This window comes from Bombina bombina, chromosome 1, assembly GCF_027579735.1.
Source record: "Bombina bombina isolate aBomBom1 chromosome 1, aBomBom1.pri, whole genome shotgun sequence".
NCBI lineage: Eukaryota > Metazoa > Chordata > Amphibia > Anura > Bombinatoridae > Bombina > Bombina bombina.
Genome location: NC_069499.1, coordinates 773,143,582 through 773,159,897, shown reverse-complemented (window position 1 = coordinate 773,159,897; position 16,316 = coordinate 773,143,582). Strand labels below are relative to the sequence as shown.

The following is a 16,316-nucleotide window of genomic DNA, read 5'->3' as shown; positions in this document are numbered from 1 at the left end:
CCACCGCCAGCTATGTTATCTATATTAACCCTAAGTATATTATAGTTAATATTGGTATTACATTATATATATTAACTATATTAACCCTAATTATATTAGGGTTAATATAGTTAATATAGTTACTATAGTATTTATATTAACTATATTAACTCTATCTAACCCTAACACCCCTAACTAAATTTATATTAAATTAATCTAATTCATTTATGTTATGGTTAATATTTATTTTACAGGTAAATTGTTAATTATTTTAACTAGGTATAATAGCTATTAAATAGTTATTAACTATTTAATATCTACCTAGTTAAAATAATTACCCAATTACCTGTAAAATAAATCCTAACCTAAGTTACAAATACACCTACACTATCAATAAATTAAATAAACTACAAACATCTATCTAAAAATACAATTAAATTAATTAAACTAAATTACAAAAAAAAAAAAAAACACTAAATTACAAAAAATAAAAAAAAGATTACAAGATTTTTAAGCTAATTACACCTATTCTAAGCCCCCTAATAAAATAATAAAGCCCCCCAAAATAAAAAAAATTCCCTGCCCTATTCTAAATTAAAAAAATTTCAACGCTCTTTACCTTACCAGCCCTTAAAAGGGCCTTTTGTGGGGCATGCCCCAAAGAATTCAGCTCTTTTGCATTTAAAAACATATACAATATTTTTTTTATTTTTTGTAATTTAGTGTTTGTTTGTTTTTGTAATTTAGTTTAGTTAATTTAATTGTATTTTTAGATAGATGTTTGTAGTTTATTTAATTTATTGATAGTGTAGGTGTATTTGTAACTTAGGTTAGGATTTATTTTACAGGTAATTGGGTAATTATTTTAACTAGGTAGCTATTAAATAGTTAATAACTATTTAATAGCTATTATACCTAGTTAAAATAATTAACAATTTACCTGTAAAATAAATATTAACCCTAACATAGCTACAATGTAATTATTAATTATATTGTAGCTATCTTAGTGTTTATTTTATAGGTAAGTATTTAGATTTAAATAGGAATATTTTACTTTATAAATGAATTAGATTAATTTAATATAAATTTAGTTAGGGGTGTTAGGGTTAGATAGAGTTAATATAGTTAATATAAATACTATAGTAACTATATTAACTATATTAACCCTAATATAATTAGGGTTAATATAGTTAATATATATAATGTAATACCTATATTAACTATAATATACTTAGGGTTAATATAGATAACATAGCTGGCGGCGGGGTAGGTAGATTAAATTAGGGGTTAATCATTTTAATAGAGATGGCGGCGGTGTAAGGGGCTTACATTAGGGGTTAATAATATTAATATAGCTGGCGGCGGTATAGGGGGATTAGATTAGGGGTTAATAATTTTTATATAGGTGGCGGCGGTGTAAGGGGTCAGATTAGGGGATAGATAAGGTAGATGACAGCGGTGTAAGGGGTTCACATTAGGGGATAGATAAGGTAGATGGCGGTGGTTTTAGGGGCTCACAGTAGGGGGTTAGTTTATGTAGATGGCGGCGGGGTCCGGGAGCGGCGGTTTAGGGGTTAATAACTTTATTAGGGATTTCTTGGGGGGGGGGATCGCGGTTGACAGGTAGATAGACATTGCGCATGCGTTAGGTGTTAGGTTTTATTTAGCAGATCGCGGGTGACAGGTAGATAGACATTGCGCATGCGTTAGGTGTTAGGTTTATTTTCTAGCTAGTTTAGGTAGTTACGGGGCTCCAATAGTCAGCGTAAGGCTTCTTACGGCTGCTTTTTGTGGCGAGGTGAAAATGGAGTAAGTTTTCTCCATTTTCGCCACGTAAGTCCTTACGCTGCGTATTGGATACCAAACTGCGCTGGTTTGGTATACCTGCCTATAGCCAAAAAAACTACGGGCGACGGCAGAAATATACGGGCGTAACTTCTAGGTTACGCCGTATATAGGATACCAAACCAGCGCAAATATTGGCGTCGCCGGCTTTTGCGGGCGACGATTTTTATCGGATCGACCCCCAAGACAACATTTTATGGATTTTATATTTAGAGAAAAAAATGTTGCCCTTTGTATTAAGTGCAGATGTATAACATAATCCTTCTAAAATCTAGAAAGTCTGTAGAATGCAGCACCTTTTGTTTTGAATTTGCTGGTCAATTAAAATGTATCACAACCTACTCAACAATACAGAACACACATAGAAAATGCAAGTCCAGCACCAACCAACTCAATAAAAATAAAGCATTTTCAGACACCCAACATCCTCACAAAAAAAAAACAATTTTTAAGCCAACTAATATGCATAGATCATATTCAGAAACATGCGCAACAAACAAAGCAAGAATATCGAGTTTCATATTATACTTTAAATTAAGTCAATCACATATCTCATGGCCACCTAAAGATTATACATACTTCTACAAGAGATCAGTGCAATAATATTTATATAAACATGGGTTAGTTATAGGGTGACCATATTGCCGCTTTAAAAAGAGACACATATGAAAAATACATATGTCAGGGTTCTTATTCAAACCATTTATTTAAACAGCCCTGAAAACAACCCTGAGATATGTATTTTTCATATGTGTCCCTTTTTAAAGCGGCAATATGGTCACCCTAGTTAGTTATGCTTTGCAAGCATGTATCAACCTAAAGTTATTTTTAAGTAGAAATTGTCAGGGTTCACACACTGAACACTAGAAGGAAGGAGGTTGATCTTTAACTAAGGTGACCAGGTGTCCCGTATTGCCCGGGACAGTCCCGCATTTTAAAGGTCTGTCCCGCGTCCCGGGTGCCTCCATTCATTGTCCCGGAATGACTGACTGCTGAAACTGACAGCACTGACAGCCGCACTGACAGCCAGCTGATTGACTCACTTTCACTGGTCTTAGACTAAGTTAGTCTCCAGGGCGGGTAACAAGCGGCTTCCCGCAGCGCAGAAGATAGATAGTGAGGTGAGACTCCAGACAACATCATCCCAGGGGGCCAGACTGCAGACCAGAGGCGCAGGATATGAATTTATTTTATTATATGCAAGATTTCCCCGGCGGACCCACCCGCCCCCCTCTGGGTTGCTGTCTAGTCTAGTCTCTACACTCTTTCTAGCTCTATATAATGCGAGCGATACAGCCAGCGGTATGGACTACTACTGACTGTGACCTGGCCCGTGGAGGACGTTAGTGGAGTCGAGACGAGACCGGTGGAGAGAGTGACTGCTGTTGCTGACTTGACTGTGCCTGTGACACTCCGTTGGACTGGAGCTAAGCATTAGGTAAGTTAAGTAACGCCATGACCGCTGATTCATGCAGGCAAAATGTACAGCTTTGCAGTTTGCAGTCACTCCAATGACAACATTTCCTCCTAACCTAAAGTAAATCAAACGGTTCTCTCCAACCGATAACCGTTTGATTTACCTTAGGAGGAAATGTTGTCATTGTTTGTAAAAGGGAAACGTGCTGAAGGGACTGCTGGGTATTAAAAAGTTGCTACTGTAAGCTACGAGAGGTGTCCGGGCAATACTTGGTGTGGGCTGAAAGAGTTGGCATTGGGGTGCATAGATACAGGGCCTGTATGCACCCCAATGCCAACTCTTTCAGCCCACACCAAGTATTGCCCGGACAACTCTCGTAGTGGTGCTTACTGTCCTGCACTTTGTATTTGCCTGTGAGCTCACTAAAATCATGTGAGGAAGTTGGTATAATCTACATTTGGAAATATGATGACCCTCAGATAGGGATATCTAGTTCCTCCACTGCCACAAAACTTCAGTGGAGTGCTAATGATGTCTGAAAGACGTCTAACATTATTGAGATTAAGCGGTATTACAGATATGTGTTTGGCTTTTATTACTTCTATCACTGCTTTCTGACCATTTATTGGGCCATGCATTCTAATGAATAATTAAGTTGTTTCCTTTATGACCTCACCATGTTTAGTAAGCTTCCAGCAGGGGTTACATGTAGTAATATCCATAATATGATTATATAATAAGTCTCAAGTGATTATATATTTGATACACAATCTAAACCACTTTTATTAGTCTTTACTTGGCCTTTGCACTGTTTCTATTGCTCAGTAAAATATAAATATTCACATGCAATATAATGTGACAATGTATACATGAAGAAGTTTTCACACAGAGGGGGTTGCGGTCCAGAGGGGGGGGTGCGGGGGGGGGCTTTCCAGGGGGGGGTTGGGGGGGTGTCCCTGAATGGCAGTTTGGATATGTGGTCACCCTATCTTTAACCCGTATTAGAAATGATTTGCCAATTTTCTGATTACTTTTCCTTCTGATGAGTGAAATCAACTGATCTGATATTGTTTGTATTTGAATATTTTCTTATATTTTGGAGTGTAATAAATTAGAATGGTGTTCTGATGTTTGCCCACAATAATTAAGCATTTTTCAGAGCAATCTAGAACCTTCTTTGTCTTAGTTGTTTGTTTTTTTTAACTGAAGGGGTTATTTGGAGTAGTTCTTTGAGTAGTTGAGATAACATTCACCCTTTTAAGTTACTTGTTTATCTTTTCTAAGGTTTTAACAGTTGGATGGTGAATAAAGCGATCAATTGTCTAACCTTTAATTATACAGTGTTTATTTCATTATTCGTTTCATTTTTTCATTATTTTATTAATTCATTCATTAGTTACTTTAAAATCATTGGTGTTATTTGGATACATGAGTATTACATTTCTTCCAGTCCATATACATTAGTATTATATTTTTCCAGTTAAAGGAACAGTAAACATTTTGAATTTGTACTATAAAATATTTAATTATGCATAGTAAAACAATTAGAAAAATAATATATTTTCATTATTTATTTTGCCCCATTTCATGTTATTAATGTCTATACAAAACAAAAACAAAAAAACATTGAGGATTTTCCAGTCCTGAAAACTGAAAGCAAAGAAATTAAAAACTTTTACAAGCCCTTTACGCATCTCTTCCTTATCTGGATTTATTTATTTTATCATTTCTGCTGAACCCAAAGAATGGAGATTGTGTTAACACAATTGTCTCTATCATTGTGCTTCTTCTCCAATAGGAAGTCTGCACTGGCTCCTCCAAATAAGGAAAATAGCGTGTGGAGTTTGACAATAAAGTAAACACAAGGTGTTATTTTCTTCTAATAACATGCAGACTCTGCTGATATGTTTATCATTGGAAGACTGCAGAAATATTTGTAATTACAAGATATTTACTGTCCCTTTAATGTTAAAAGGATCCATGAACTAACTCTATTTACATGGCATATAATATATAGGTTACATGCATTAATAATAATAATAATAATAATAATAATAATAATAATATAAAATAATATAAAAATAAACAAATATAATAAAATACACACATATGCAGAATGCACACCTACATGTCCTTTGTCGTCAATCTCATTATTGGTCAGTTTTACTCTATCAAAGCTAATTATCTGCCTCATCCAGGTTTCTCCTGAACAAGGGGAATCCGGATGAATGTAAAGCCTTGGAGAAATACAGGAATGATCTGTATTCCCTGCAACCATCCACTGGGAGCTATGATAGACATATCTATAATATAAAAGCAAAACAATATACAGCATTATTAAAATAAATAAATACCAAATGCACACAGTCTAAAAGGAAAGTTAAATAAGTCTGTAACCAGGGAATAATCCTAGTAAAGCCAAGTAAAGCCAACTGATCTCTAAAAACATGATAGGAATTAGGGATATCCTGATTTAAGCCTAGGTAAATTATGTTAACTGACTTTCATAAAGACTTATGTGCACAAGCAGAATAACCCATAATTCATAGCCTGTTTAATTCCCAAAAGCAGCTCAGCTATATACCACTATAAACAAGGAACACATAATAATCTCCTAATTAAGACAGTATTCAATTCCAATTATAAAAATTATACAGGTAATTTTAGGAATGGTTTCAATTTCCTTGCCAAATCATGAAGAAAGAAAGAATGTCCTACTTCCAACCCTAGCAATGCACCTGCACTACTGTGTGTTCCCTCTGAAAGGGATATTAAACAGTTAATACATGTATTCAAGGCCAAGATTAGCCTGAAAATATGTAGATACATTTTTTAATCATGTCATTAGTCGTTTAATATTGAAAGGTTTAGTTTCCATAAAGTACTTTAGTTTCTATAAAGTAATGGGCGCTGTCATATTTGAACCTATGTTTTCCATTTGTCTTTCTCGAGACAGATATCAATCAGGTAGTGAAAGAGATTGTGCAAACAAGGCTGTGTGAAATTTCATTTGGGCTAACAAAAAATGGTATGAAATGATATATTGAAATATCTAATATTGAAAAAGATGCAGTAAAAATGTTATTGTTAAATCATATTAAAAATAGTAACAAAATTGTTCTGAAAAAAATTGTATTTTCTAAAAATATTATTTAGTTATTATTGAATTTGATACATGCACATAATGCTGTAAAGCTCGTACTTATTATAACACAATTTAAATGTATTGTTTTCCTTATTGTAAAATGAGTTTTCCCTCCTTTGCTAATGGACTGAACAGGGGCATTCCATGGACATAGCTGAAAGTTTTCTTCCAGATCTCCTGTATTCTGTAAACCTTTCCCCTGTAGATCTTGCTGTTTTATCTTGCAATCTGAATGGCGGGGAGATTGTGTCAAAATATGCAAAAAACTTATTATGCCAATAGAAAAACACATGCATATAAAAATAGAGGTGTAAGATACTAAGCACTGCAAACAGGGTTATCTGATTTGGATTGGCTGCAGGATTTAATTTTTAAAGTGTGCCCACTGCTTCCTGCTAACTTTGCTCCCTTCGAGTGAGCTCCATTACTTCCTATGGAAGACATCTTGCAGTTCGCAAGCCTGTTTTTTTTTAGAGAAGTCCTTGAGCACAGCACCTGCAAATGTCAGTGCTTTTTCTTACCTCCTATCCAGCTAATGTAAGATAATCAGACATGGTTTTTCTCGCTGACCCTCGCAGGGCCTGCCTTGGTGCAATTATTGTAAAAAAGGCAAAGTCCCTGCGAGTGGCGAGATGGCTCCTATTGAAAGTAATGGAGCTTGCTGGAAAGGGACACTGCTCCGTGGAGCGAAGTTAGCAGTGAGCAGGAGACGTACTTTAAAAAAGCAAATCCTGCAGCCAACATAAATCACATTACACTGCTTGCTGTGTATAGCATCTTACAATCGCCTATATTTTTGTATGCATGTGTTTTTCTATTAGGGTTATAAGTATTTTTAGTGTTTTGAGAAAAGCTCGCCAACTTTTAGTTTGTAAGAAAAAACTGAGAGATCTGTAGTGCGAAAATATTTTACAGAATTACGCTGGGTTTAGAGAGACAATTTCATATACACCCATGGAATGCGCATGTTCAGCCCATTTTACTAAAAAACAATATGCTTTGTATTTCTGTGTGTTTTTTGTGCATTCAGTGTTCTTAAATTACGATTTATGCTGTGTATATTTAATATGATTTATTCCTGTGAAATTGATTTTTGCTAATAATCGTATTTTATCAAAAACATAAAATTTATAATTTTGTTTTGATTTTTGATGCACCTTAACAATACAATCTTTTCCTTTGTATTTTTGTGTGAATAATTAAATTATTCATTTTATAAGATTTTTTTAAATACTAATTTTATTGTGCACTTTTGTAATGTATATGCCTCCTACCCATACGAAATTCCAGTATATGCCCCTTCGCAAGACATCCTGTTTTCAGGGTAAAAATAGAAGTACTGGCGATCATTCTTTAATAATCCGCCAGCCCAGAGACCTTTAGATGATCAGGTCCTTAGATGTATAACTTTACCTTAGAACAATTACTGTACATCAAAGTTTTATTACATCTATTTGCAACACCAAAGTACATATTTCTCATATTTCTCTGTTTTATATTTAATGTACCTGTATCTTTTTGAATCCACAGGAATCACATCCATAGCAACATAATATTGTTTAGAAGGATCAAGGCCTTTGACTTTTACTCGAACTGAAGGAAACATTCTCCTGTGAGAGAGAATGAAATATTAGTACTTTTAACCCAGTGATTAATAAAAATGTCTGATTAAAAAATAAATAAATAAAATAATACATATGTGCAGTTTTAGGAACATGACAGTTATCCAGTTTGTTTATTTTTAAATTACATTATTTCTGACTTAAAGGGAAATTAAACCCAACATTTTTCTTTCATGATTTAGAAAGAGCATGCAATTTTAAACATCTTTCTAATTTACTTCTATTATCTAACTTGCGTCATTCTCTAGATATACTTTGCTGAAAAGCATATCTAGATAGGCTCAGTAGCTGCTGATTGGTTGCTGCACATAGATGCCTTGTGTGATTGGTTCACCCATGTGCATTGCTGTTTCTTCAAAAAAAGATATCTAAAGAATGAAGCAAATTAGATAATAGAAGTAAATTGGAATGTTGTTTAAAATTGTATTCTCTACATAAATCATGTAAGAAAATGTTGGGTTTTAGTGTCCCTTTAAGAACTTTGACTGAAAAGCAGCCACATTTATTTTAATATGACACAGATGCTCTAGTTCCCAGAAACACCCATCCTATATTATTAAAGACCGTGGCCGGGCGTCGCGGGGGGCGTGGCCGGGCGTCGCGAGGGGCGTGGCCGGGCGGGTGTTGCCGCGATGGGGCGTGGCCGGGCGGGGTCCCGCGAAGACAGAGCCAGAGAGGGAGCAGGAGGGGGGGGGGGCAGAGAGCCAAAGAGAAGGGGGGGGGCAGAGAGCCAAAGAGAAGGGGGGGGCAGAGAGCCAAAGAGAAGGGGGGGCAGAGAGCCAAAGAGAAGGGGGGGCAGAGAGCCAAAGAGAAGGGGGGGGCAGAGAGCCAAAGAGAAGGGGGGGGCAGAGAGCCAAAGAGAAGGGGGGGGGGGCAGAGAGCCAAAGAGAAGGGGGGGGCAGAGAGCCAAAGAGAAGGGGGGGCAGAGAGCCAAAGAGAAGGGGGGGGGCAGAGAGCCAAAGAGAAGGGGGGGCAGAGAGCCAAAAAGAAGGGGGGGGCAGAGAGCCAAAGAGAAGGGGGGGCAGAGAGCCAAAGAGAAGGGGGGGGCAGAGAGCCAAAGAGAAGGGGGGGGGGGGCAGAGAGCCAAAGAGAAGGGGGGGGCAGAGAGCCAAAGAGAAGGGGGGGGGCATAGAGCCAAAGAGAAGGGGGGGTAGAGAGCCAAAGAGAAGGGGGGGCAGAGAGCCAAAGAGAAGGGGGGGGGCAGAGAGCCAAAGAGAAGGGGGGGGCAGAGAGCCAAAGAGAAGGCGGGGGGGCAGAGAGCCAAAGAGAAGGCGGGGGGGGCAGAGAGCCAAAGAGAAGGCGGGGGGGGGGCAGAGAGCCAAAGAGAAGGCGGGGGGGGGGCAGAGAGCCAAAGAGAAGGCGGGGGGGGGCAGAGAGCCAAAGAGAAGGGGGGGCAGAGAGCCAAAGAGAAGGGGGGGGGGGCAGAGAGCCAAAGAGAAGGGGGGGGGGGCAGAGAGCCAAAGAGAAGGGGGGGGCAGAGAGCCAAAGAGAAGGGGGGGGCAGAGAGCCAAAGAGAAGGGGGGGGCAGAGAGCCAAAGAGAATGGGGGGGCAGAGAGCCAAAGAGAAGGGGAATGGCAGAGAGCCAAAGAGAAGGGGGGGGCAGAGAGCCAAAGAGAAGGGGGGGGGGCAGAGAGCCAAAGAGAAGGGGGGGGGCAGAGAGCCAAAGAGAAGGGGGGGCAGAGAGCCAAAGAGAAGGGGGGGAGAGAGAACCAAAGAGAAGGGGGGGGGAGAGAGAGCCAAAGAGAAGGGGGGGGGGAGAGAGAGACAAAGAGAAGGGGGGGGAAGAGAGCCAAAGAGAAGGGGGGGAGAGCCAAAGAGAAGGGGGGAGAGCCAAAGAGGGGGGAGAGAGAGAGCCAAAGAGGAAAAAGAGCCAAAAAGGAGAGAGAGCCAAAGAGGGGGGGGGAGAGAGCCAAAGAGGGGGGGGGAGAGAGCCAAAGGGGGGGGGAGAGAGCTAAAGGGGGGGAGAGCCAAAGAGGGGGGAGAGAGAGAGCCAAAGAGGAAAGAGAGCCAAAGAGGAAAGAGAGCCAAAGAGGAGAGCAAAAGAGGGGAGAGAGCCAAAGAGGGGGGAGAGAGAGCCAAAGAGGGGGGGGGCAGAGCCAAAGAGGGGGGGAGAGAGCCAAAAAGGGGGGGGAGAGCGCCAAAGAGGGGGGAGAGAACAAAAGAGGGGGAAGAGAGCCAAAGAGGGGAGGGGAGAGCAAAAGAGGGGGGGGGGGGAGAGCCAAAGAGGGGGGGAGCCAAAGGGGAGGGGAGAGCCAAAGAGGGGGGAGAGAGAGAGCCAAAGAGGAGAGAGAGCCAAAGAGGGGGGAGAGAGAGCCAAAGAGGGGGGAGAGAGAGCCAAAGAGGGGGGAGAGAGAGCCAAAGAGGGGGGAGAGAGAGCCAAAGGGGGGGAGCCAAAGAGGGGAGAGAGAGAGAGCAAAAGAGGGGAGAGAGCCAAAGAGGGGGGGGGGAGCCAAAGAGGGGGGGGAGCCAAAGAGGGGGGGGAGAGCCAAAGAGGGGGGAGAGAGAGCAAAAGAAAGGATGGAGAGATCCAAAGAGGGGAGAGAGAGAGCAAAAGAGGGGAGAGAGAGAGCAAAAGAGGGGAGAGAGAGAACAAAGGAGAGGGGGGAGAGAAAGCAAAAGAGAGGGGGGAAAGAAAGCAAAAGAGAGGGGGGAAGAGAGAGCAAAAGAAAGGGGGGAGAGAGCAAGGGGTGGGACCGCTGTTCTGAAAAAAATGGCCCGTGTACACGGGCTTTAGTACTAGTACTAAATAATAGATATGTGCACTTTGTGAGGTAACGAATATGGAAGATGGCTGCCGCAAGCCGCATTTGGCTCTTTCCGGAAGCCAGATTTATTCTTGTGAAAGTGCAGCACACTGAGATCTGGATTTGCACCGCTGTTAGTGTGCTGCACTTTCACAAGAATTAATCAGGCCCCCGAAAAGAGCCAGATGTGGCTTGGGCTGCCACCTTCCGTATTTGTTAGATCACGAAATGCATGAGTGCACATATCTACTAAATAACAGAAAAAAGATTTACAAGCTAATATTAATATAGGCATCCTATATTCTCTTCAAAATGGCACCCTTTCAATTTGTAGGAAATCCCACTTATGTTTTTTTCTTTTCAGCTTTTGGATGGCCCAACACATTTTCACTAACCACAGAAATCTGAGATATAGATACATATAGATACTGCTTTCAATTTACAAATCCAATGTCATTGACAGTTGCACTGCAGCATCTAAATATCCAAACGATTTTACAATTCCAAATGAAAAGTTAAAGGGATATGAAACCCACATTTGTTTCTTTCATGATTCAGATAGAGAATACAATTTTAAGCAACTTTCTAATTTGCCCCTATTATCAATTTGAATTTGTTCTCTTGGTAACTTTATTTGAAAAAGCAGGAATGTAAGCTTAGGAGCTGGCCCATTTTTGGTTCAGAACCCTGGATAGCGCTTGCTTATTGATTACATTTAGCAGGTTTTTATACAGTAAAATAATATTTTACATTGCTGTAGAAAATCACTTTATCTAGTCCTTTCTGATCAAATAGCTTTTTCACATAGGCCTCTATTTAAGAAAGTCTGGTGGACCTGATCCGACAGTGCGGATCAAGTCCGCCAGACCTCGCGTCCGCAATACGCTCTCCGTAGTCAGCATTGCACCAGCAGCTCACAAGAGCTGCTGGTGCAACGCCGCCCCCTGCAGACTCGCGGCCAATGGGCCGCCAGCAGGGGGGTGTCAATCAACCCGATCGTACTCGATCGGGTTGAATTCCGGCGATGTCTGTCCGCCTGCTCAGAGCAGGCGGACAGGTTATGGAGCAGCGGTCTTTGTGACCGCTGCTTCATAACTGCTGTTTCTGACGAGTCTTCAGACTCGCCAGAAACATGGGCCATAAAGCTCCATTCGGAGCTTGAGAGATAGGCCCCATAGGCTAAATTTTCACATGCATTTTCACATTTTAACCCATTCAGATCCACCAGAAAAAAAAATTCTAATGCATTTAACATTGGTAACCTATAAAAATAGGTAAAATAATGCCTCTAGGCACATGGCCTGATATTTATGATTTGTTTGTCAGCATGTTTCACAGAATAAAAGTGTGATTTGATCATTATTTAAATATTTCAATCAAACAACAAAATAATGTTTATTATAAAGATTTGCCATGACAAAATAGATCCACCAGAAAAAAAATTCTAATGCTTTTATCAACATTTTTTAAATTATTTAATTTGAAGACTTTTTACCTTTAGAAAATCCACAATACCATATCCAATCCAACAAGTTCAACAAATAGCGAAAATATTTATTGTACAATATAATCTCTACACTTTAATTTAAATTGTTCTAATGCTTTTTTCACAATTTTTTAATAATTTAATTTGAAGACATTTTACTTTTAGAAAATCCAAAATGGATACCTTTAGAAGGGCATCGCCCTAAAGCGATTTAGCCCTTTTTGCCGTTAAAATAAAAAATCCCTTTTCTAAACTCAATGTAACCCCACTGAAAAAAACCTATATTAAAACACCTACTCTAAAAATTGCCCTCATAAAAAAATCCTATCCATAAAAAAGGGAGAATTTTTTTTTGTATGGGCAAAAGAACTATATTATTATTATTATTATTCTTTATTTATAAAGCACCAACAGATTCCGCAGTGCTGCCCATGGGTACAAGGATAACAGTACAATGGAGAAACAATACGATAAGACAACATTTTACAGACAAATACAGGGGGAATTGAGGGCCCTATTCCCATGGGAACTTACAATCTAGATGGGTAGGAGGATGGGAAACAGGAGGTGGGGACTGCAAAGGTGAGAATGATATTAGTGATGAAATGCCCTTTTCAGGGCAATCTTTTTTTTAGGATAGTTTTTTTTTAGAATAGGGATTTTTTTTGTATAGCCAAAAGAGCTAAATCACTGTAGGACAATGCCCTACCAAATCTTAGTTTTAGGATAGGGAATTTTTAGGGTAGGTTTTTTTAAAATATGATTATTATTTAAATGTAAAAGAGCTATAATCACTTTAGGGCAATGCCGTACTAAATTCACATCACAATTTTTAGAGTAGGTTTTTAAGATGCTCTTTTATGGGGGTTACTTTAAACATAGTAACATAGTAGATAAGGTTGAAAAAAGACTGAAGTCCATCGAGTTCAACCTATACAAATCTAAAATACTTACAAAAAGCTCCAGTTAAGCTTAAATAACCCCATTAAAATGTGACCCATTTAATACTAGCAATCATATCCATGAATTTTGTTTATATACAGAAATTTATCCAGACTATTTTTAAATGTATCTATGGTATTGGCATTCACTACCTCCTTTGGTAATGAGTTCCACAATTTTATTGCTCTTACAGTGAAAAAACGTTTCCGTTGCAGGAGATTAAATCTCCTTTCCTCCAACCTTAAATTATGACCTCTTGTCAGAACCAATTTTCTTGGAATAAAAAGAGCTTCTGCCATCTCTGTATATGGGCCTTGAATATATTTATATAAAGTAATCATGTCACCTCTCAAGCGCCTTTTTTCTAAAGAGAACAGACCCAGTTTGGCTAGCCTCTCCTCATAGGTTAATTTCTCCAATCCCCTTATTAGCTTTGTGGCCCTTCTCTGAACTTTTTCTAGTTCTGCAATATCTTTTTTAGCAATCGGTCCCCAGAACTGCACTCCAAACTCAAGGTGAGGTCTTACCAGGGCTTTATATAATGACAGAATTATGCTTTCCTCCCTTGAATCAATGCCTCTTTTAATACATGCTAGTATCTTATTAGCCTTTGAAGCCGCTGCCCTGCATTGTGCACTCATCTTTAGCTTGTTATCTATTACTACTCCCAAATCCCTTTCCTCCTGTGTTTGGCTAAGTCTTGTCCCATTTAAAAAATACATAGCCTGCTTATTTTTACTTCCAAAATGTAGAACCTTACATTTTTCCGTATTAAATCTCATTTTCCATTCACTTGCCCATAGTTCTAATTTTAGCAAATCCCTTTGCAAAGAGAGTTCATCCTGCTCTGACCTAATGACCTTACTTAACTTAGTATCATCTGCAAAAATAGAGATGTTGCTATTTAATCCTTGCTCCAAGTCATTTATAAAAATATTAAAAAGAACAGGGCCCAGTACTGATCCCTGGGGGACGCCACTGATTACCTTTGTCCAATCTGAGTATGATCCATTTACTGCTACTCGTTGCTCCCTATCTTTTATCCAGTTATTTATCCATGAGCTAACATTTTCAGCTATTCCCAGTCCCTTAATTTTGTGCATTAATCTCTCATGTGGCACTGTATCAAATGCCTTTGCAAAATCTAAGTATATCACATCAACTGATTCCCCTTTATCTATATTTTTACTTACTTCCTCGTAGAATCTAATTAGATTAGTTTGACATGATCTATTTCTCCTAAAGCCATGCTGATTAGAACTCATAATCTTGTTTACACGAATATGCTCATCAATATAATCCCTTATAATCCCTTCAAATATCTTCCCCACTATTGATGTCAGACTTACTGGTCTATAGCTTCCTGGATCATCCCTGCTTCCCTTTTTGAAGAGTGGCACCACATCAGCTTTACGCCAATCCTGGGGTACCATGCCTGAGGATAATGAGTCTTGAAAAATTTGATTTTAGAATAGGGATATTTTATTTTAAATGTAAAAGAGCTAAATTGCTTTAGGGCAATGCCCTACAAAATGCCCTTCTAATGGCAATTGTTAGAATAGGTTTTAGTGGTATAGAGTTTTTTTACTTTGCAGTGATTTTTTTTTAAGGGAAGTTTAGTTTTAGAATAGGCATTACCATTTGTTTGGTTTTTATTTTTGGTAGTGCTTTGTTTTTTTTGGTAATTTTTTTGTTGTTGCAATTTTAGTATTTTTTATTTTCTGTAACTTAGGGGTGTTAAGTAAATGGTTTTGGTAGTTGAATAGTGTAGGGGTAATTTGCGTTGGGTGTTTGTTGCTGACAAGGGGTTAATTGGTATGGGGTGGTTAGGCCATTAGGTTATGGTAGATTGGGTGTTAATAGTGTAGCGGGATTAGGTTGCGCTGGGGGTGAGGACGAGTAAGGGGTTAATATAGTTTATTGTAGCATTAAATTTCTTTACAATGTTAAACTGATAAGCATTTTCAGGTATAATGCATATCAATGTTTTGAATATTGGGGCCTTAGTCTGCAAAAAACCTGTGAAAATGTCTGTTCCACTTTGTTTTTTCCATGTCTCACCAATACATACTATTACAGATGTAATTCGAATGGGGTTAAGAAATTCAAACAGGCATTTTTCACATGGACTGAAATAGCATTTTTAAGCGAGTTGAGGACAATGAACTTGTAGAGTAAACGATAAACTATTGGAGTCTATGGAACAGTCTACATATGCAGATTCAGATTACATAAATTAAATTTTACTATTTCTAAATATGTTGCTGTGGTTTTCCAGTTGTGTAACAGCTCAACCATTTGATGTCCTAGACTATACAAGTTTAACTAGATGAATGATGTCCATAGATACCTAACTTGCAGTATTGCCCATATAGAACATACAAAATTGTTATTGCTATTTACCTTCCAGCTTTGGTGATGATCATTTCCGTGCCAATTTCATGAAACCTCTTCCAGAGCTCAGATCCCTGTAACTCCACTTGAATAGGATCTTTGCTTTGTAGATGATTGTGTTCATTTTTGGAAGATAAAGAGGGGATATCTGGCTTGGTTCTTTTTTCTGTTCATGCAAGAAAAAAAATATAGGATGGAGGTTTGAGTGAAATGGACAGAGGTCCTGGGTTACTGACTTATTTTATAGAGATCACAATATAGAGCATATAAAGAACATCAAGATAATAGTATACCACTTATAGTATAGTATTAAATATACTGCACTTATTCCAGTGCATAGTGAAGTGGTTACAATACATTGTGCAACATAAGGGAAAATAGGACTTCCTGTTGCTGGCCCACAGTGATCCTGTCAAGATCGTTGACACGTAGCAGGAACCACACAGAACCGTAAAGTGGCTTTAAATATCCGCAGCAGCTCAGTGGACTTCAAAACATGACAGGCTTTTAATAATTTTATATCCAGTAAGTGCATGTATGTTAGCGCTTATTGTGTGTTTAAATAAAACTACACTTGAGTCGGAGTTTGCGCTCTTGTTATTTTTTTTTACACAGATTAGGGAAAATAAGGTTAAAATTAAACTTCATGGTTCAGATAGATTATGCAATTTTAAAGGACCATAATACCCAAATGTTTAAACACTTTAATGTGCTGCAGCATAGCTGTAAAAAGCTGACTAG

At 38.7% G+C, this 16,316-nt stretch overlaps 1 protein-coding gene across 1 annotated transcript in view; it reads right to left on the bottom strand.

Annotated features, from left to right (window-relative positions):
- Nucleotides 1-16,316, bottom strand: part of TBX22 (T-box transcription factor 22) — a 77,591-nt gene that overhangs the window by 29,003 nt on the left and 32,272 nt on the right. Inside the window, exons 3-5 of the mRNA XM_053691969.1 lie at nucleotides 15,585-15,741; nucleotides 7,895-7,996; nucleotides 5,370-5,544 (exon numbers count right to left, since the gene is read on the bottom strand). Coding sequence (XP_053547944.1) covers nucleotides 5,370-5,544; nucleotides 7,895-7,996; nucleotides 15,585-15,741 — 434 coding nt within the window. The remainder of the gene's footprint in view (nucleotides 1-5,369; nucleotides 5,545-7,894; nucleotides 7,997-15,584; nucleotides 15,742-16,316) is intronic.